General features: G+C 51.9%; 1 protein-coding gene across 1 annotated transcript in view; it reads right to left on the reverse strand.

The window, feature by feature from the left end:
- The window catches only part of UFL1 (UFM1 specific ligase 1), a 156730-nt gene that overhangs the window by 109943 nt on the left and 24148 nt on the right, over positions 1-22639 (reverse strand). The window contains exon 7 of the mRNA XM_075340109.1: positions 14905-14963. Coding sequence (XP_075196224.1) covers positions 14905-14963 — 59 coding nt within the window. The remainder of the gene's footprint in view (positions 1-14904; positions 14964-22639) is intronic.

The raw sequence follows: 22639 nt of genomic DNA on the forward strand, positions 1-22639 counted from the left end.
GACAAGAAACAATGTTTTGCAATCTTATTGCTGCCATCAGAAAAATGTGAATCGTAATGGATCATCAGGCGTCCTTGGGATCTTTTAAAAACTGAACCCAAATTCTGGCCCAATATAGTTGTATGCTAATATGGTATTTATTGCTTAACCCCTTAATGACTCAACAAAAATGTATGTAATGGGCATTCTCAACATGATGAACCTTTGGTGGTGTCAGCGCATTACGCTACTTTGCTCCTGCCAAGGTTTAACCCCCTAGATTTAAGATCTCGCTATGACAGAAATCGCAAATAGGACATTTAAAACAAACAATAGATTTTTTTCTGTAAATGTTTACATTGTGCAAAAGTAGTAAAACAATTAAAAAATACATGTGCTAAACATTAAAACACAATAAATGAATACTATAACTTTTTGAAAATAGCAGTTACATTATTTGCAATCTTTGCCACAGACCAAATCGTAAACTAACATATACACTAGAAATATGCACAAAAATTAAGGCATAAAAAAAAAAAATAATAAAAAAACCTTGTTACAAGAAAACAAAAAAAAAAAAAAAAAAAAGAAAGAAGTTCTCATAGGAGTAGTCAAAGACTATTCAGTTCTGGAATGAAAGGATGAAAAACATGAATCCTTTCCTTAGCATGGCCATATCTCATGTCTTTAAAGGGTGTCGACTCAGTGGCCAAGAAGGCATGAAAGGTGTCCGGCAACTAATGGCCACAGCTCAGCTTGAATCACAGATACAGCAGTGCGATTCTGCAACCCAGCTGTTCTCACTTAGATACTCCCTTTAATGCCTAAGCTGCATGGCATGAAAATCGGAGCGAGTGGAATGCGATCAAACATCGCATTCCACTCAGAACAATATTAGCCTATGTGCCAGCACCCATGAGCGATTATTTTCTCAGCCCTAATCAGACTGAGAAAACAGTCACAGCATTCTGCAGGGTAATGCGATCCTTGTTTCTCTCGCACCCATTCAAGTCTATGGGGTAAAAAAAAAACCAAACAACGCACTGCACTCGCAGTACACCGGTGTACTGTGAGTGCAGAGTGAGAATGGCAATAGCCGACAATGGAGGAGATTGGGACATAAATCCCTCCCTCTCCTCTACAGTGCTGGCCCACCCCTCCTCAGCGCTGGCCCGCCCCACGCAGCTGAGGTCCGATCGCATGATCAGACCTCAGTCGCAGTGACACTTGGCTCTGCTGTGCTGCAAGTGTGAGAAGAATGCCATGTGAGGATCGCAGTAGTGCCCCGTGTGGCCCCGGCATAACCTGTGATATCCAAGACTGTATCTGCGATCGATCCAGGTGAGACAGTGTTTATGCAAACAATGTTATCATACCAAAGTTTTCTTAGGAGAAGTCACTTCTGGAAAAAAAAAAAAAAGAAAACATGGTCTTTTTCTTGCGATTACTTTTTGCCGCTGTATTTTCCCTATACTCCAAACAAAACACCTAAAGAATGAGCAGGTTACTTTTTTAACAGCTTCACAGTTTCTGAATCCTGGAGCAGTTAGGGTACTTTCATACTTGCGTTGTTTTCCTTCCGTTACAATCTGCCCTTTTAGAAAACAGCGGAATCCGTTAACGGATTCCGCTGTTTCCCATAGACTTGTATGGTTGACGGATTGTACCAAAAGGACCTGCATTGCTTCCGCTGGGCGACGCTCCGTTGCTTCCGCCCAGCGGGAGGAACGCAGCATGTAACGTTGTTTTGAGCAGCGGAATCCTCTGGATTTCACTGCGCATGCTCTTTTTTTTTAAATCACAAACTTTATTTTGGCTCGCGGTGGCCGAACGTTCAGCTGAGCGCCCGGCCGTCGGTAAGTGACAGCGCTCAGCTGATCACCCGGCGGTCGGCTGCAGGGAGGGATCAACTGATCACCCGGCGGCCGGCAAGTGACAGCGCTCAGCTGATCACCCGGCGGTCAGCTGCAGGGAGGGATCAGCTGATCACCCGGCGGCCGGCAAGTGACAGCGCTCAGCTGATCACCCGGCGGTCAGCTGCAGGGAGGGATCAGCTGATCCCCCGGTGGCCGGCAAGTGACAGCACTCAGCTGATCACCCGGCGGTCGGCTGCAGGGAGGGATCAGCTGATCACCCGGCGGCCGGCAAGTGACAGCGCTCAGCTGATCACCCGGCGGCCGGCTGCAGGGAGCGATCAGTTGATCACCCGGCGGCTGGCTGCAGGGAGCGATCAGCTGATCACCCGGCGGCCGGCTACTGGGAGCGATCAGCTGATCGTTCACTATAGTCTGCCGCCGGTAAAACTATAAAAAAAAAAAAAATCTAAACGGATTCCGTTGTTTTGCAGCATCCATTGAATCCGTTGTGCCACTATAAGCAACACATCCGTTGCATCCGTCACACAATGCAATGCAACGGATACCGTTCAACGCAAGTGTGAAACTAGCCTTAGAAGTAAGAAATCACTGGACATCTGCACAGGAATTTCATTGTAATATTGCTGTGGGTTATGTCCATTTTTTGCTGCAGTTTTGTAACACTTTGCAGGTGGAATCTGCCTGAAGAAGACATCTGTGCAGACACCCATAGGGCCTGTTAAAGAGGCCTCCTATAAAGTTGTCCTGCAAAGAAGGATCCCTCAAATACTGCATCAATGGAAAAATAAAAAGGATGGCACACTGAATATAGTGACATAAAAAGTATATACAATTTTTTTTTTTATAATACAATGGAACCTTAGTTTACGAGAACAATCCATTCTGGGAGTGTGCTTGTAAACCAAGTTACTCGTCTAGCAAAGCAAAATTTCCCATAGGAAATAATGCAAGCTCAGACAATTCCTTCCACAACTTGTTCAATCACCCATCCTGGTCCCCTATTGTGCCATTCCACACATGCACAAACACACACACATATGATGCTCACCTTACCTTCCACTCCATCGCCGGCCTCCCGGTTCTTGTAGTTCGCAGGTACCAGATGTGTATTGGGTAACCATCGCGACCGATGCCGGAGCTTCCGCTGCCAGAGCGCTCACGTCAAAGGCATGAGCCGCTTGCCTCTGATTGGCCAGTGCGCTGCCTTTGAGTAGCGTCTGACAGAGGAAGTTCCTCCATTGTCGCGATGGTTACCCAATACACATCTTGTACCTGTAGACTACAAGAACCGGGAGGCCGGCGAGGGAACGGAAGGTAAGGTGAGCATAATATGTGCTTGTGTGTGTTTGTTCAGACTGCAAGAGTGGGTCAGAGCGCGGTGAAAGTGCGGAACCGGAAGTGTGTGCGGTGAGTATTTGCTCATACAGCAAAGCTTGCTCGTAAACTGAGTTACAAAATTACAGCAAGCTCTGCTCGTATAGCAAAATACTCGCACACCAAGTTACTCGTAAACCAAGGTTCCACTCTAAAGTTATTATTGTGCCAACATAGGAAAACAAATGTTGTGTCATTAATCGTACTGACCACAGAATAAGGCTAATATGCTATACAGTTAATTCTGAAAAGAAGGGAATTTTGTTTACTTACCGTAAATTCCTTTTCTTCTAGCTCCTATTGGGAGACCCAGACAATTGGGTGTATAGCTTCTGCCTCTGGAGGCCACACAAAGTAATTACACTTTAAAAAGTGTAACCCCTCCCCTCTGCTATACACCCTCCCGTGCATCACGGGCCCCTCAGTTTTGGTGCCAAAGCAGGAAGGAGGAAAGTTATAAATTGGTCTAAGGTAAACTCAATCCGAAGGATGTTCGGAGAACTGAACCATTAACCAAAAGAACAATTGAACATAAACAACATGTGTACACAAAAGAACAACAGCCCGAAGGGAACAGGGGCGGGTGCTGGGTCTCCCAATAGGAGCTAGAAGAAAAGGAATTTACGGTAAGTAAACAAAATTCCCTTCTTCTTTGTCGCTCCATTGGGAGACCCAGACAATTGGGATGTCCAAAAGCAATCCCTGGGTGGGTAACAGAATACCTCGATAAAAAGAGTCGGAAACCGGCCCCCTCTTACAGGTGGGAAATTCTCGCCTGAAGGACTCGCCTACCTAGGCTAGCCTCTGCCGAAGCATAGGCATGCACCTGATAGTGTTTTGTGAAGGTGTGCAGACTCGACCAGGTAGCCGCCTGACACACCTGCTGAGCCGTAGCCTGGTGCCGCAAAGCCCAGGACGCGCCTACGGCCCTGGTAGAATGGGCTTTAAGCCCTGAAGGAATCTGAAGCCCCGATGAACGGTAGGCTTCAAGAATCGGTTCCTTGATCCACCTAGCCAAGGTTGACTTGGAAGCCTGAGACCCCTTACGCTGGCCAGCGACAAGGACAAAGAGCGCATCCGAACGGCGCAGGGGCGCCGTGCGAGAAATGTAGATTCTGAGTGCTCTCACGAGGTCTAACAAATGCAAATCCTTTTCACATTGGTGAACTGGATGAGGGCAAAAAGAAGGCAAGGAGATATCCTGATTGAGATGAAAAGGGGATACCACCTTGGGGAGAAATTCCGGGACCGGACGCAGGACCACCTTATCCTGGTGAAAGACCAGGAAGGGGACTTTGCATGACAGCGCTGCTAGCTCAGACACTCTCCTAAGTGAAGTGACTGCCACTAGGAAGGCCACTTTCTGTGAAAGGCGAGATAGAGAGATCTCCCGCATCGGCTCGAAAGGTGGCTTCTGGAGAGCCGTCAGCACCTTGTTAAGATCCCAGGGTTCTAGCGGACGCTTGTAAGGTGGGACTATGTGGCAAACTCCCTGCAGGAACGTGCGGACCTGCGAGAGTCTGGCTAGACGCTTTTGAAAAAACACTGAAAGCGCCGACACTTGTCCCTTGAGAGAGGCAAGAGACAAACCCTTGTCCAATCCTGATTGAAGAAAGGAAAGAAAAGTGGGCAATGCAAACGGCCAGGGAACAAAACCCCTATCCGAGCACCAGGCTAAGAAGATCTTCCAAGTCCTGTGGTAGATCTTGGCGGACGTTGATTTCCTGGCCTGTCTCATGGTGGCAATGACATCTTGAGATAACCCTGATGACGCTAGGAGCCAAGACTCAATGGCCACACAGTCAGGTTGAGGGCCGCAGAATTCAGATGGAAAAATGGCCCTTGAGACAGCAAGTCTGGTCGGTCTGGGAGTGCCCACGGTTGCCCCACCGTGAGGTGCCACAGATCCGGGTACCACGACCTCCTCGGCCAGTCTGGAGCGACGAGGATGGCGCGCCTGCAGTCGGACCTGATCTTGCGTAACACTCTGGGCAGTAGTGCCAGAGGGGGAAATACATAGGGTAGTCGAAACTGCGACCAGTCCTGAACTAACGCATCTGCCGCCAGCGCCTTGTGATCCTGAGACCGTGCCATGAATGCCGGGACTTTGTTGTTGTGCCGAGACGCCATTAGATCGACGTCCGGCGTTCCCCAGCGGCAACAGATCTCTTGAAACACGTCCGGGTGAAGAGACCATTCCCCTGCGTCCATGCCCTGGCGACTGAGAAAGTCTGCTTCCCAGTTTTCTACGCCCGGGATGTGAACTGCGGAGATGGTGGAGGCTGTGGCTTCCGCCCACAGCAGAATCCGCCGAACTTCTTGGAATGCTTGACGACTGCGTGTGCCGCCTTGGTGGTTGATGTATGCGACCGCCGTGGCGTTGTCTGATTGTATTCGGATCTGTCTGCCCTCCAGCCACCGCTGGAACGCCTGTAGGGCTAGATACACTGCCCTTATCTCCAGAACATTGATCTGCAGGGTGGACTCCCTCGGAGTCCAGGTTCCCTGAGCCCTGTGGTGGAGGAAGACCGCTCCCCACCCTGACAGGCTCGCGTCTGTCGTGACCACAGCCCAGATGAAACTGCGCAAAGGGAACTGCTTCCATTGCTGCCACCATCTTCCCTAGGAAGTGCATAAGGCGTCTCAAAGAGTGTGACTGACCCCGAAGAAGAGATTGGACCCCTGTCTGTAGTGAACGCTGTTTGTCCAGCGGAAGCTTCACTATCGCTGACAGAGTATGAAACTCCATCCCGAGGTAAGTCAGGGATTGGGTCGGTGTCAATTTTGACTTTGGGAAATTGATGATCCACCCGAACCTCTGGAGAGTCTCCAGGGCAATGGTCAGGCTGTGCTGGCAAGCCACCCAGGAGGGTGCCTTGACTAGGAGATCGTCTAAGTAAGGGATCACCGAGTGGCCCTGAGAGTGTAGGACCGCCACCACTGTTGCCATGATCTTGGTGAAGACCCGTGGGGCTGTCGCCAAGCCGAAAGGCAGTGCCACGAACTGAAGGTGTTCGTCCCCAATGGCGAAACGCAAGAAGCGTTGATGTTCGGGTGCGATCGGCACATGGAGATAAGCATCCTTGATGTCTATTGATGCTAGGAAGTCTCCTTGTGACATTGAGGCGATGATCGAGCGGAGAGATTCCATCCGAAACCTTCTGGTGCTGACATGCTTGTTGAGCAGTTTGAGGTCTAGAACGGGACGGAAAGATCCGTCCTTTTTTTGCACCACGAACAAGTTGGAGTAGAAGCCGTGACCATGTTCCTGAGGGGGAACGGGAATCACCACTCCTTCTGCCTTCAGAGCATTCACCGCCTGAAAAAGTGCAGCGGCTCGCTCTGGGGGCGGAGATGTTGTGAAGAAACGAGTTGGAGGACGAGAGCTGAACTCTATCCTGTAACCGTGAGACAGAATGTCTCTCACCCATCGGTCTTGGACATGTGGCCACCAGGTGTCGCAAAAGCGGGAGAGCCTGCCACCGACCGAGGATGCGGTTTTGGGAGGCCGAGAGTCATGAAGAGGCCGCCTTGGTGGCGGTGCCTCCGGCGGTCTTTTTAGGCCGTGACTTAGACCGCCATGCAGAAGGGTTCCTCTGGCCCTTCTCCGACGTGTTTGACGTGGAGGAATGTGACTTGGCCGAAGGCCGAAAGGACTGAAACCTCGATTGAAACTTTCGCTGTTGAGGTTTGTTTTGTTTAGACTGGGGTAAGGACGAGTCCTTTCCCTTGGATTGTTTAATAATTTCGTCCAATTGCTCGCCAAACAAACGGTCGCCAGAAAATGGCAAACCGGTTAAGAATTTCTTGGAGGCAGAGTCTGCCTTCCATTCACGTAGCCACATGGCTCTGCGGACTGCCACCGAATTGGCGGATGCTACCGCTGAACGGCTCACCGAGTCCAGGACGGCGTTCATGGCGTAGGACGAAAAAGCCGACGCCTGAGAAGTCAGAGACACAACCTGCGGAGTAGCGGTGCGTGTGACCGCAGTAATCTCAGACAGACAAGCTGCGATAGCTTGAAGCGCCCACACTGCCGCGAATGCCAGAGCAAAAGATGCTCCTATGGCTTCATAGATGGATTTCATCATGAGCTCTATCTGCCTGTCAGTGGCATCCTTGAGCGATGAGCCATCTGCCACTGAAACCAGAGATCTGGCCGCCAGCCTAGAGACTGGAGGATCCACTTTTGGACACTGAGCCCAACCCTTCACTACTTCCGGGGGGAAGGGATAACGTGTGTCATTAAGGCGCTTAGTAAAGCGCTTGTCCGGGTATGCTCTGTGCTTCTGGACAGCATCCCTGAAATTAGAGTGATCGACAAAGGCACTCCGTGTACGTTTGGGAAACCGAAACTGGTGTTTCTCCTGCTGTGAAGCCGCCTCCTCTACAGTTGGAGTTGGAGGAGAAATTTCTAGCACCTGGTTGATGGACGCTATAAGGTCATTTACTATGGCGTCCCCTTCAGGTGTATCTAGATTGAGAGCACCGTCAGGGTCTGAGCCCTGAGCTGCGCCTTCCTCTTCATCCTCTAGAGAGTCCTCATGCTGAGACCCTGAGCAGCGTGATGAAGTGGAGGAAGGTCCCCAGCGAGCCCGCTTCACCGGTCTGGGACTGCGGTCCGAGTCGGAGTCCTCACCGTGGGACCTATGTGTCACCTCAGGAGCAGATTGCTGCGCCAACTGATGGGGACCTGGGGACGAAGAACGTACAGTGCCCTGCATCTGTGTTGTTGGTCTGGACTGCAAGGCTTCTAGTATCTTTGCAGACCATTTGTCCATAGACTGAGCCATGGACTGTGAAAGCGACTCAGACAGTTTGTCAGCCAAAACTGCAAACTCTGTCCCTGTCATCTGGACAGTGGGAACCGGTGTCTCTACCTGAGCCGGGGGTCCCACCAGTGCCTGAGGCTCCGGCTGAGTGAGTGTCACAGGGGCCGAGCATTGCACACAATGAGGGTAGGTGGAACCTGCAGGTAGCATAGCCGCACATGAGGTACAGGTTGCAAAATAAGCCTGTGCCTTGGAACCCTTGCTCTTTGCGGACGACATGTTGTTGTCCTCCAAGAGATAAGTAAGGGATCACCGTGATCACTGAGGGATATATATATAGCCTCAAGTTAACAGTACAGCCGAACCAGCAAATGTATACACAAAAGATATATATATATACAGTTCGGCACTCTGGGGGGTCCAGCACCGGCAGACCGGTGTGGCTTACCAACCGCTCTGTGTGGCCACCAGATTCCCTGCCCCGGGTCTCCCTCAGCTGCAGCCAGAAGTTCTCCACCGCAGAATGTGCTGAAAAAATGGCTGACGGCGTTCTCAGAGGAGGAGGGAGGCGTGGGCGTAGTCACAAAAGTGCGGGAATCTGGTGCCCCAGCGTGAGTAGTGAGGGGGGCGGAGGACAGCTCAGTGTACTCCAGCCCTCACTGTCGGCGTCATACCGACCGTCCCGCCCTTTTCCCTGACTGGCAGGCCTGGGGGCGGGAGAATACTATACTAGGCCGCAAAAGCCGGGGACTAAAGTTAAAACTGCGGCCGGCCGGCAGTGCACGGTCGGTGCGGTAGTCCCGGACCCATACCGACGCCGCAGTCGCTGCAGCGTCTGGGCCCAAGGTGCTTTATGCGCCGTCCCAACGGGGACACAGAGTACCTGTGGATGCAGGGCCATGTCCCTGACGATACTCCGTCTCCTGTCCGGCAGATTCCCCCAGGGGCTGCGGAGGGAGACCGGTCCCAGTGTCTGGATGACCGGATAGGATCCCACTTCCCCAGAGCCCCTAAGGGATGGGGAAGGAAAGCGGCATGTGGCTCCGGCCTGTGTACCCGCAATGGGTACCTCAACCTTAACAACACCGCCGACCTGAGTGGGGTGAGAAGGGAGCATGCCGGGGGCCCCATAGGGGCCCTCTTTTCTTCCATCCGATAAAGTCAGCAGCTGCTGCTGACTAAAAACGTGGAGCTTGCGTGAATGTGTGCCTCCTTCAACACAAAGCAAAAAACTGAGGGGCCCGTGATGCACGGGAGGGTGTATAGCAGAGGGGAGGGGTTACACTTTTTAAAGTGTAATTACTTTGTGTGGCCTCCAGAGGCAGAAGCTATACACCCAATTGTCTGGGTCTCCCAATGGAGCGACAAAGAAAATACCAATTACAGCAGAAATATCTGACGTAAATACTGATGTTTTGAAAGAAAAATGCAGCATCAAATACATGCGTTTTTGACATTTTTTTTGCAAACTTTTTTCCTATTTATTCGTATGTAGAAAGCAAATTTTGGCTATGTGCGCACGTTGCGTACTGACACTGCAGAGATTTCTGCAGCGATCTGAAGAGCACATGTGCGCTTCAAATCGCTGCAGAAAATGTCTGTAGTGAAAAAAAAAAAAAAGCCGATTCCATGCGCTCTGCCTGCAGCTCCTGCCATAGACAGCAGGGGCTGCAGGCAAAGCGCACGGAAGAAGTGACATGTCACTTCTTAGAACGCGCGCTTCGGGCAGCAGCCGAAGCGCTGCGCTCTAAGGCGCCACGTGCGCACGGCTCCTGCATAATCTTCATAGTTTATGCAGGGGACGCAGGACGCATGCAGTTACGCTGCGCTACAAAGCGCAGCGTAACTGCATGTAATTACGCAACGTGCGCACATAGCCTGAGAGGCTAAAATGTAACTTTTAATCTAATCAAGATAAAAGCCTAGATTCAAGGCCCCGTCACACACAACGACTTACCAGCGATCCCGAAAACGATGCAACCTGATAGGGATCGCAGGTAAGTCGTTGGGAGGTCGCTGGTGAGATGTCACACAGTCAGATCTTACCAGCGATGCAGGAACAATACAGGTCGCAGTAGTGACCTGTATAACGATCTCAGCAGTCATTGTGACCCTGTCACACAGTGTCAAACACAGCGATGTGTCCTGCCCAGCTAGAAGCACAGCTCTGGTTTCCAGCACATTGATTGAAAGGGCTGACTCGGACGGAGTCCAAGTGCCCTGCGCTCTGTGGTGGAGATATGCCGCTCCCCAGCCGGATAGGCTGGCATCCGTGGTGAGAATCACCCAGGACGGAGTCAGAAAGGAGCGCCCTTGGGACAGGGAGAGGGGCCGAAGCCACCACTGAAGAGAGCTCCTGGTCCGTGGCGACAGAGCCACTAACCTGTGTAAGGAGGAAGGCCGCTTGTCCCAACAGCGGAGAATGTCCAGCTGCAGAGGGCGCAGATGGAACTGGGCAAAGGGAACCGCCTCCATGGACGCCACCATTTGACCCAGCACCTGCATCAGGCGCCTGAGGGAATAACGGCGGGGCCTCAGAAGAGAGCGCACCGCTAGCCGGAGAGACTGCTGTTTGACTAAGGGCAACTTCACAAGTGCCGGCAAAGTCTCGAACTGCATCCCTAGGTACGTGAGACTCTGGGTCGGAGTCAGGGTGGATTTGGGAAGATTGACAAGCCACCCGAATTGGGCTAGAATGGCGAGAGTGAGCAAAACACTCCGCTGACAGTCTGCGCTGTATGGACCCTTGACCAGAAGGTCGTCCAGATAAGGAAGCACTGCCAACCCCTGGAGGTGCAGGACCGCAATCACTGCCACAATGACCTTGGTGAATACCCGAGGGGCCGTGGCTAACCCGAAGGGGAGAGCCACGAATTGGAAATGATCCTCTCCTATCGCAAAACGTAACCAACGCTGGTGTGACACTGCGATTGGCACATGTAGATAGGCATCTCTGATGTCGATGTATGCCAGGAAATCCCCTTCGGTCATAGAGGCAATGACTGATCGCAGAGACTCCATGCGAAAATGCCGCACCCGGACATGCTTGTTGAGAAGCTTGAGACCCAGGATGGGCCGGAAGGTACCGTCCTTTTTTGGAACTAGGAAGAGGTTTGAGTAAAAACCTCTGAACCGTTCTCGAGCAGGAACTGGTACAATCACTCCGTTTGCCTGCAAGGATGCCACGGCCTGTGAGAAGGCGGCGGCCTTGGAGCAGGGGGAGTTGAGAGAAAAAATCTGTTTGGCGGGCTGGAAGAGAACTCTATCCTGTAGCCGTGAGATATGATGTCTCTCACCCACTGATCGGAGACTTGCTTTAACCAAGCGTCGCCAAAGTGGGAGAGCCTGCCACCGACTAAGGACGTGGCTGGATAGGGCCGAGAGTCATGAGGAGGCTGCCTTAGTGGCAGAACCTCCTGCGGACTTCTGCGGACGCGCTTTTGTGCGCCAGTTGGATTTCTGATCCTTAGCTGAGTTAGCGGACGAGGCGGAAGGCTTAGAGGATGACCAGTCGGAGGAACGAAAGGAACGAAACCTCGATTGATTCCTACCCTGGGCGAGTTTCCTGGTCTTGGTTTGTGGCATGGAAGTACTCTTCCCGCCAGTAGCTTGCTTAATGATTTCATCCAGCTGTTCACCAAACAGCCGTGAACCAGCAAAAGGGAGCCCAGCAAGAAACTTCTTGGAAGAAGAATCTGCCTTCCACTCTCGAAGCCACAAAATCCTGCGGATAACAAGAGAATTAGCTGAAGCCACCGCAGTGCAGTGAGCAGCCTCTAGCATTGCAGACATGGCATAAGATGAAAAAGCTGAAGCCTGAGAGGTTAAGGTAACCATCTCAGGCATAGATTCCTTGGTGAGGGAATGTATCTCCTCTAGAGAAGCAGAGATGGCTTTGAGAGCCCACACTGCTGCAAAAGTCGGGGAAAACGTGGCCCCCGCAGCTTCATACACAGATTTGGCCAAAAGGTCAATCTGACGGTCAGTGGAATCCTTAAGTGAGGTGCCGTCAGCCACCGACACAACGGTCTGGGCTGAGAGTCTAGACACCGGAGGGTCTACCTTTGGGGAATGAGCCCACTCCTTGACCACCTCAGGTGGAAATGGAAACCGGTCATCAGAACCACGCTTTGGAAAGCGTTTGTCAGGGCAGGCCCTGGGTTTGGTCACAGCGGTCTGAAAACTGGAGTGGTTAAAGAACACACTCTTCACTCTCTTAGGCGAGGTAAACTGATGTTTTTCTGCCAAAGAGGGTTGCTCCTGTGAGACTGGCGGATTGAGATCCATTACAGAATTAATAGAAGCAATCAAGTCACTAAGATCTGAGTCACCCTCAGAGAAATCGATGGGATACATAGCCTCCGAGCCACCCGTGAGGGCATCCTCCTCATCTTGCGAGTCAGCTCTTGAGACAGAGCCATGGGATGAGGAGGGGGAGGAAACCCTGCGCCTTCTCTTAGAAGGACGGGGTCTGGGACCAGATGATGAATCCTCCGTGAGCTCCGATGGACGGAGGTCAGAGGATAGGAATCCTCTGTCAAGAGTATTAGAGGCACCCTGTGAGGAGGGCTGATGCATATTCATCAAAGTCCTGGACAAAAGTCCCATGGACTCAGCAAATGACTGGGATATGGACCTAGAAAAGGACTCTACCCAGGCCGGGGGTTCAGCCACAGGTGCAGAAGCAGCCTGAGAGACCACTGGGGGTGAGACTCCAGGCTGTGGCACCGCCAAGTTAGAGCAACCATCACAGTGTGGATAAGTGCTCAGCTCAGGCAGCAGGAGCTTACATGCAGTGCATACAGAATAAAGCTTTGGAGCCTTGCTCCTTGTGTGAGACATGCTGCTGGAGTGGGGGCTTTGCAGAGAATGAACCCCAGGGAGAATATACAGAGGTCCACAACCGGAGACCGGCTGTGGCTTACCAGACCGCTGGGTGCGGTTGTTGTGTGCCCTCCAGATCCCGAAGCCCGGTCCCCCAGTGCACAGTACCTCAGCAGAGATGCAGAGTGCAGAATGTACCAGAGCAGAGTAAACTCTGCGTGAGAAATGGCCACCGGTGCGAGGAGAGGGGGCGGACTAGGGGGCGTTCCTATAGGAGAGCGGGAACTGGAGGGCTATAGAGACCTGCAGGGAAGGAGGGATGCCCCAGCAGTGGGGAGTGTCCCTCCCCTGTGTAGAACGGCCGCCGGGAGGAACCGAGCCTGTCCCTCTGCATGAGTGACATGCGAGGGCAGGAAAATGAAACTAGGCCTCCACCGAAGCCGGGGCCTAAATTTAAGCGGCGAGGCCGACAAGCAGGCACCATCGGCGCGGTTCTCAGGCAAAAGCTAGAGAACCCGCCGGAAAAGTCAAAATAATCATATACAGCATACTCTCCCCATACAATAAAGAACCGGGACCCCCAACACATAAACGTCTCAGGTACTTAGCTGCTGAGACGCAGGGCCAGGTCCCTGGGGATGAGTGCTCCGGTCCAACAGGATCCTCAAGGGGCTGTGGATGGAGACCGGACTCCTGCCAGGCATGGAGACCATGCTGGCTCCCACTTCAAGCCAGAGCCCAGGAGGGATGGTGAAGGAGCGCGGCATGTAAGGCTCCAGCCTTGGAAATCAACCTTAACAACACCGCCGACACAGTGGGGTGAGAAGGGACATGTCGGGAGTCCAGACTTGGACCCGCTTTTCTTCAAACTCTTTTCCAAAAATCAAACAAATCAGATGAGAATGCATGTGTGGATGTATGCCTCGTGAACACAAAGCGATAAACTGGATAGGACTGGCTCTCCAGGGGGTGTATAAGCTCAGAGGGAGGAGCTACACTTTTAAGTGTAGTACTTTGTGTGTCCTCCGGAGGCAGAAGCTAAACACCCATGGTCTGGGTCTCCCATAGGAACGATAAAGAAATAAGCCATCACTGAGCCATAGATCCCAAAAAATGAGACCGTTACGGGTTTTGGAAAATGGCGCAAAACGTGCGCCACTTTATTTGGACAAGCTTGTGAATTTTTTTTAACCCCTTAAATACAAGTAAACCTATACATGTTTGGTGTCTACAAACTCGCACTGACCTGAGGCATCCCACTGACACATCAGTTTTACCATATAGTGAACACTGAATAAAATATCCTAAAAACTATTGTACGATCACACTTTTTTTGCAATTTTTCTGCATTTGGAATTTTTTTGCCGTTTTCCAGTACACTATATGGTAAAACTTATGGTTTCATTTAAAAGTACAAGTCGTCCCACAAAAAACAAGCCCTTATATGGCAAGATTGACAGAAAAATAAAAAATTTACGGCTCTCGGAAGAAGGAAGGAAAAAACAAAAACGCAAAAACGGAAAGTGCCCGGGGGCTGAAGGGGTTAAAGCATGACTACAGCATTTTTTTTCTATTTCACCTCTGGAGTGGTTTTTCTAAGCTACGTCCTCTGGCCCCTGTCTTATACTCATCCTCCTGCGTCTTCATCTTCTATCCCAGCCGCTCTGGTTGGTCTCGGCAATTTGTGACCTGTCAGCAGCTCCAGTGCTTCACGGAGCGTGTCGGAGGTCACTCTTCAATACAACTCTATGAGAGCCTCGTTCTGGCTCTCAAAGATTTACATTAAGTGTTTGTGACATAACTTCGGACTTCCGCCATTCAGAAGTTGTGGTCACAAGATGGCATTGCGAGACTGGAGAGACACTGAATAGAAGTGAACACGCCAAAATGTGAGTATAAGAGTAGGGACAGGGACCTTAGGATAAAAGCACTACTCCAACGCTGGAAAGAAAATAACAAAAACGTGGGAGTGGTGCTTTAAGCTTTCTAACATTCTATTAGACAGTTGTCTTATAGATGCTTTTATTTTATCGTCGACCCCTGTACAATGAATGCATGGCTAATGTTGTAACACTTACAGTATAGAAGATGCTCAGGGAAACCATACTGAGAAATCAGCCCGATTACTGGGGTGGGTCTAAAACAAAGCAAGTTACAGCACTGGTCACTAATATATCATCATTAGGCATACACTTTAGAAAAAACATACAAAATACTCACTTTTCTGTAGATTGTCTTTCACTTTTGTTTAATTTAACACTTTGTCAATTATCTGACTTAATGTAAATAACTGTAATGAATAAATCACTATAGGAAATATTTGGCAGTTCATTGTCCTCATTTCTAAATCTAAAAATATATGCTAATCATGTCCAATTGACTTCAAAACATAGCTCATTACAAGAGGGCTATGGCTATTAGAACGCCACCGCCCATTAACAGGAAGAAGTACCATATTTTTCCGTTTTTTAAGACGCACCTGATTATAAGACACACCCCCAAATTTGGTGAAGGAAAAAAGATTTATTTTTTTTAATGTTAAATGGGGTCCGTCTTATAATGCCAGTGTCCATCTAACAAATCATAAAGGGTATATGTCCCTCATAGCCCCCCCATCCTAAAATTAGCTTCCTTAATCTGGATATGGCCCCCTTATATTGAATATAGCCCCCTTGTGCTGGCACACGCCCCCCAGTGATGCCACGTCCCCCATTGATGGCACACGTCCCCTATTGCTGGCACATGTTTCCTATTGATGGAACACGTCCCCTATTTATGGCACACGTCCCCCTGTGCTGGAACACATCCCATATTGCTGGCACATATCCCCTACAGCTGGCACAGGTCTCCTATAGATGGCACACGTCTCCTACAGCTGGCACAGGTCTCCTATGGATGGCACATGTCCCCCTGTGCTGCCCATGGCCCCCTATGGATGGCACACCTCCCCCTGTGTTAGATATGGCTCCCTATGGATGGCACACCTCCCCCTGTGTTAGATATGGCCCCCTATGGATGGCACACTTCCCCATGTTAAATATGACCCCCTATGGATCGCACACGTCCCCCTGTGTTACATATGGCCCCCTATGGATGGCACACTTCCCCCTGTGTTAAACATGGCCCCCTATGGATGGCACACGTCCCCCTGTGTTAGATATGGCCCCCTATGGATGGCACACCTCCCCCTGTGTTAGATATGGCTCCTATGGATGGCACACCTCCCTCTGTGTTAGATATGGCCCCCATGCTGCTGCCCATAGTAAATTAAACAATTTACTTTACCTACTGCAGCGCTGTCCTCCCTCGTGACTCCCTCCGTGCTGCTGACCTCCTGCACTTCCTGGTTCTCGGTGTTGGTCATGTGATCGTCACAGCAGAGTGATATCATCTCTGCGTGCATGATCACAGCGGCAGGAGGGAGACACCAGGGAGAGGTAAGGAAAAACGGATTTTTGTGTACTCACCGTAAAATCGTTTTCTCTTAGCCATCATTGGGGGACACAGGACCATGGGTGTTATGCTGCCTATCCATAGGAGGACACTAAGTAGATGCAAAAGCATAGCTCCTCCTCTGCAGTATACACCCCCTGGCCGGGCCAGGCAACCTCAGTTTTAGTACACAAGCAGTAGGAGAAAAAAAACAGTAAAAACTTATCAACAGAGGAACATGAGAAAAGATGAGTCATAACCAAATAAGGTACTGAGAGAACCAAGGCCCAACAGGGCAACTGGGTGGGTGCTGTGTCCCCCAATGATGGCTAAGAGAAAACGATTTTACGGTGAGTACACAAAAATCCGTTTTTCTCTGACGCCTCATTGGGGGACACAGGACCATGGGACGTCCTAAAGCAGTCCATGGGTGGGAAACATAAAAGAAGACAACACAACCCAAGGACTAGAAACCAGTCCCAGACAGCCTGGAGTGCCTACTGAGAGAGGTGCTCTACTGCCGTTTGCAGAATTTTCCTACCCAGATTTGCCTCAGTTGAAACCTGGGTATGGACTCTGTAATGCTTTGAAAACGTATGTAGGCTAGACCAGGTCGCAGCCTTACACACCTGTTCCACTGAAGCCTGATGCCGAATGGCCCACGAAGCGCCAACTGCTCGCGTGGAATGAGCCCGCAGCCCACTAGGAATGGGCTTGAGTTGCAAGCGGTAGACTTCCTGGATCGCAGAGCGAATCCAGCAAGCCAGAGTCGCCTTAGAAGCTGCCTGTCCCTTCTTAGGCCCCTCAGGAATGACGAACAAAGAGTCAGTTTTCCTAAAGGGGGCTGTCCTGGATATGTAATATCTGAGAGCTCTGACGAGGTCTAACGAATGCAGAGACCTTTCCACCCTATGAACTGGGTGTGGACAAAAGGAAGGCAGAACAATGTCCTCGTTCAAATGAAACGGGGTAAAAACCTTTGGAAGGAAATCCGGAAGGGGGCGCAGAACCACCTTGTCCTGGTGAAAGATCAGAAAAGGCTCGCGGCAAGAGAGAGTGCTGCTAGCTCCGAAACCCGTCTGATGGACGTAATTGCCACCAGGAATGTTACCTTCCAGGACAGAAGAGCAAGGGAGGATTCCTTGAGGGGTTCAAAGGGAGACCTCTGGAGACTGTCCAGAACGAGGTTGAGGTCCCATGGGTCCAGCGGCTGTTTGTACGGGGGAACTAGATGGGAAACGCCCTGGAGGAAAATCTTGATTTGCGGTTTTTGAGCCAGGCGGCATTGGTAGAAGATTGAGAGCGCTGAAACCTGCCCTTTAAGGGAACTGAGAGCCAACCCCGCTTGCAAGCCAGACTGTAGAACGTCGAGAATTCTGGGGATGGCCAGAGGCATAGGCTGGACGTTAATTTCCCTGCACCATGAAAGGAAGATTTTCCACGTACGGTGGTAAATGCGGGATGAAGCAGGCTTTCGGGCGCTGATCATGGTGGAAATAGCCGCGGGGGAGAATCCCGCTCTTGTTAATACCCAGGTCTCAATGGCCATGTCGTCAGCTTCAGGGCTCTGGAGTTCTGATGGGAAATGGGCCCTTGGGTCAGCAAGTCTGGGATGTCTGGAAGGCGCCACGGTGCATCTGTGAGCATTTGTACTAATTCGGCGTACCAGGCACGCCTGAGCCAGTCCAGTGCTATCAGTATCACCGGGACACCCTCTGCCTTGATCTTCCTGATTACCCGCGGCAGCAGGGGTAGAGGTGGAAATATGTAAGGCAGGCGGAAGACGTGCCAGGAGCAGACTAGAGCATCCGCGCCGATGGACTGCGGGTCGCGTGACCTGGCTATGAACGCGGGTACCTTTGCATTCAACCTTGAGGCCATTAGGTCCACGTCTGGTGTGCCTCAGCGAGTGCAGATGTGTAGAAACACATCTGGGTGGAGAGACCATTCTCCGGTGGCCAGGCCTTGGCGACTCAGAAAGTCTGCTGGCCAGTTCTCTACCCCCGGTATGTGTACCGCTGATATCACTGATCCCGTCGATTCGGCCCAGCTGAGGATCTTGTGGGCCTCGAGATAAGCAGCTTTGCTGCGGGTGCCCCTCTGCCGATTGATATAGGCTACAGCTGTCGCATTGTCCGATTGGACTCTAATCTGACGACCCGCTAGCAGGGGGCAGAACGCTCTGAGCGCGAGGAAGATCGCGCGGAGTTCCAGGATGTTTATGGGTAGGGAAGACTCCTGAGGCGTCCAACGTCCTTGAGCAGTGTGGTGCCGGTACACTGCTCCCCAGCCTAGGAGGCTGGCGTCCGTGGTCAGGACCAGCCAGTTCACTGGGAGAAAAGATCTCCCCTTCGATAGGGATGAGGACCGAAGCCACCAGCGGAGTGCGTACCTGACTGAAGGCGTCAGGTGAAGATGTCTGTCCAGGGAGAAGGGGCTCTTGTCCCAGGCCGCTAGAAGGGCTAGCTGCAGTGGGCGGAGGTACAGTTGAGCAAAGGGTACTTCTTCCATAGCCGCCACCATCCTGCCGAGCACTTTCATGCTGAATCGAATGGAGCGAGACGGAGGACATAGAAGGCAGCGTACCGCTCGTTGAAGAGCGATCGCCTTGTCCTCAGGGAGAACGATCAAGCCCCGACGGGTGTCCAGGGACATGCCCAGGAAGGAGATGGATCGTGATGGGATCGGGGATGATTTGTCCAGATTCACTAGCCACCCTAAGCGGGTGGATAGGGTGTCCACAGTGATCTGTATGCTGGTTGAGCAGTCGCGGAAGGAGGGGACCTTGATGAGGAAGTCGTCCAAGTAAGGGAGAACGACTACTCCCCTGGCGTGAAGGACGCTCATGGCGGCCGCCATTACTTTGGTGAAGACCCTTGGTGCGGTGGCAAGGCTGAAGGGTGGAACTACGAATTGAAAGTGGGAGTCCTGAATTGCGAAGCGGAGGAACTTTTGGTGATCTGGGGCGATGGGTATGTGCAGGTACGCGTCCTTGATGTCTATGGAGGCGAGGAATTCCCCCTTCGACCATGGATGCAATAATGGACCTTAGGGACTCCATTCTGAATCTCCGTACGTGCACGTTTGTTTAGGTGTTTGAGGTCCAGGATGGGTCGAACTGACCCATCCTTTTTGGGGACCACAAATAGGTTGGAATAAAAACCCCCGAACTTCTCGTCGTCTGGGACAGTTATTATCACTCCTGCTGTTTGGAGCGAGTGGATTGCTGAGAAAAAAGCTTTGCGTCGTTTTCGAGTCTTTGGGGGGGTTTGAGAGAAAGAACCGACTCGGGGGGTCGGGTCCGAAATTTTATGTGGTAACCGGAAGAGACAAGGTCTCGCACCCATTTGTCGTCTGAGGCGGCAGCCCAGATGTGTTGAAAGAGACGCAGTCGACCTCCTACAATGAGTGTGTCTTCCGGGGCGCCGAAGGAGTCATGAGGGGGGGGGGAAACGTCGTGGCCGAGTCTCCCTAGTCCTGGACTGTTTCGGTCTAGGCTGCCATGACGAAGTGGGTTTCAGGGAGAGCTGAGAAGGTCGGTCCCTGCGTAGTCCGTGGCTGGTGGCGGGGACAGCACGGGATGTCGACCAACCAAATGAGTTCCGAAAGGAGCGGAACGAGGACTGTGGACGTCTGGTGAAGGACGTCCTGGACTGCAGCTGGGGAAGGGAGGTACTCTTTCCTCCCGTGGCGTCAGAAATGAGCTTGTCCAGACGTTCGCCAAACAATCGGTCTGGAAAAAAGGGAAGGCCCGTGAGAGATTTCTTGGGGGCAGAGTTCGCTCGCCATTGTCGGAGCCAGAGAGCTCTACGGATGGCTATGGTATTTGAGGCGGCAAACGCTGCGCAGGTTGCAGCGTCCATGGAGGCCTGCATGAGGTACTCCGCCACAGCGGCAATTTGAGCTGTTACCTCTGTGAAGGTATGAGTGAACTGGGATTCCTCAAGCGAAGTGTTAAGGGATTCTGCCCAGACTGAGATCGCCTTTGCGACCCACACAGAGGCAAAGGAGGGCGAGAGGGAGGAACCCGCAGCCTCAAAAGCAGAGCGGGCGAGGTGCTCCACCTGTCTGTCTGTCGGGTCCTTGATGGAGGAACCATCGGGAAAAGACAGGAGCATCTTTGTGGTAAGGCGGGAGACCGGGGGGGGGGTCGACCGAGGGCGGATCGGCCCAGCCCTTAGGGGCAGGTGAGGCAAAAGGGGTACCGGGACTCCATGAGTTTTCGGTTACCGAAGCGCCTGTCAGGCTTCTCCCTTTGCTTTGTGAGGATATCCTGAAACTCTGGGTGATCAACAAAAACCTTTTGGGGTTTCCTTGCCCTCATAAAGGAGACCGCATGGTCAGTGGTAGTGGATGGGGGATCCTCCACATGCAGAGTTTGGTTGATTGCTGCTATAAGGGAGTCTATTGCAGTTTGATCATCTGGGGAGGATAAAACCAAGGAATCCTCCTGGTACCAACAGCATTCTCCCTCCTCCAGCTCTTCAGAAGCCGTGGAGCGTGTGGGAGAGCCTGCCCTGTGTGCTCCCGAGGGAGAGCTCGCTGGAGACACCCGGCCGTGTGCTCTTTTCCTGATCCCTGCAACCGGTGAAGCATGTGCCCGGATTACCTCAGAAGGATCCTCCATAGGGGTATCCTCAGGCTGCATTCCGTCCAGGGACCCAGAAGGGTGTGGAGGATGACATTGCATAGCCAGCATCAGGTTCTGTGACAGTTTTTCCATGGATTGGGACAGAAACTGTGCCCATTCCGGTGGGCTGGGAGCCCTAGGCTCTGGGCTGACGGTTGCGGCGGTGGTGGCAGGGGGGTCTTGGGGGGCTATAGGGGCACGGGACTCACATAGAGAAAAGGTATGTTTACGTGGTAGCTCAGCGTGGCAGGCAGTGCAGGCTGAATAATAGACTATGTGGGCCTTAGCACTCTTAATGCCCTTAGAATTCTGCATATTCCCAATAGGAGTATGCCAGGAGGGGGAGCAATGCTCAGCAGGGCTACAAGTGAAGCAAGCACCTCACCAGAATCAGCCGATGGCCCTGTCCTCAGGAAGGAGTAAGCTCTGTGGAGATCTTCCCACGCTTTCCTGAAGGGGCGGGGATTATCGCGGCCACGGGGGGCGGGGCTTAGCGCTAAAAGAGCGTGAAGAAGAAGTCAGTGTGCCCCCCCCTGCTGTGGGTAGTAAAAAAACGTCGGGAAAGGAGCTTCTGACAGTTTTCCTCCCTCTCCATTGAGTCAGCACACAGCTTGTCACTGGTGGTTATCTCTGCCGGCTTTTCTGCTAGAGCAAATAAACAGAGCAAATAAACAGCGTGAGTCCCTGAGCTCTGGACCCTCCCCCTGCCACCAGTAAATTATCTGTGCAGGACTTTCTGCAAACAGCGAGGGACTCCCCCCCCTCCCTCCTCCAGCCAGCAAGCTAGAGACAAGTTAACACTGTGTGTTCAGGATCCCTGGGGCTCTCCTCCTGCAATCTTTCTCATAATAAAATTCAGCAGTCCTGGGAGCCTTCCCTGCACCGTTTTTTCTCCCTTTGTCTGGGAAACCAGTCAGGGGGGATCTCACCTTAAACACTGCTTCGGTCCAAGCAGTGAAAATAGCAGAGTCAGCTTGCTGTGTCCGGTCACACAGGTGCCATATTCAGGTGCTATTTTCAACTCAGAGCCTGCAAAGAGGAGCTGAGGAAATGTGCCTCTACCCTGGGCTTTGGAAAATCGGTGTCTGTGGAACCCGTCGTCCAGTCCAAGATCCAGCGTCGCAGGAGGGGGTACATGGAGGCGACACTCCACATTCCCGCCCGTTGATGGTAGTGGGAGATCGGTCCCAAAAAGAAACCGTCGCCTTCAAAAAAAAACAAACCTTGAAAGGAAGTGTCTCCTACAGACACTAAGCTAAAACTGGGGCTGCCTGGCCCGGCCAGGGGGTGTATACTGCAGAGGAGGAGCTATGCTTTTGCATCTACTTAGTGTCCTCCTATGGATAGGCAGCATAACACCCATGGTCCTGTGTCCCCCAATGAGGCGTCAGAGAAAGAGTTTTTTATTTTACTATGGGCAGCAGCATGGGGGCCATATATAACACAGGGGGGGCATGTGCCATCAAAGGGGGCGCAGGCAGATATAATATGCGCCGCTACCCCAGCCCATCACCGCGGTGCGGTTTCAGCACCACGGTGATGGACAGTGGCAGTGCATACTATATGAGCGGGAGCAGGAGATCTAATGCTGCCTTCCTGCAGATTTCACCAGCCCCCAGCAGCGTTCCAGAGCTGTCCCCACCTCCCCTGGACTCATATGTATATATTATATATACACCCCCCCCCGTATATTCAGATTATAAGACGCACCCCCTACTTTCCCCCAAAATTTGGGGGAACAAAAGTGCGTC

Source organism: Anomaloglossus baeobatrachus, chromosome 3 (genome assembly GCF_048569485.1).
Source record: "Anomaloglossus baeobatrachus isolate aAnoBae1 chromosome 3, aAnoBae1.hap1, whole genome shotgun sequence".
NCBI lineage: Eukaryota > Metazoa > Chordata > Amphibia > Anura > Aromobatidae > Anomaloglossus > Anomaloglossus baeobatrachus.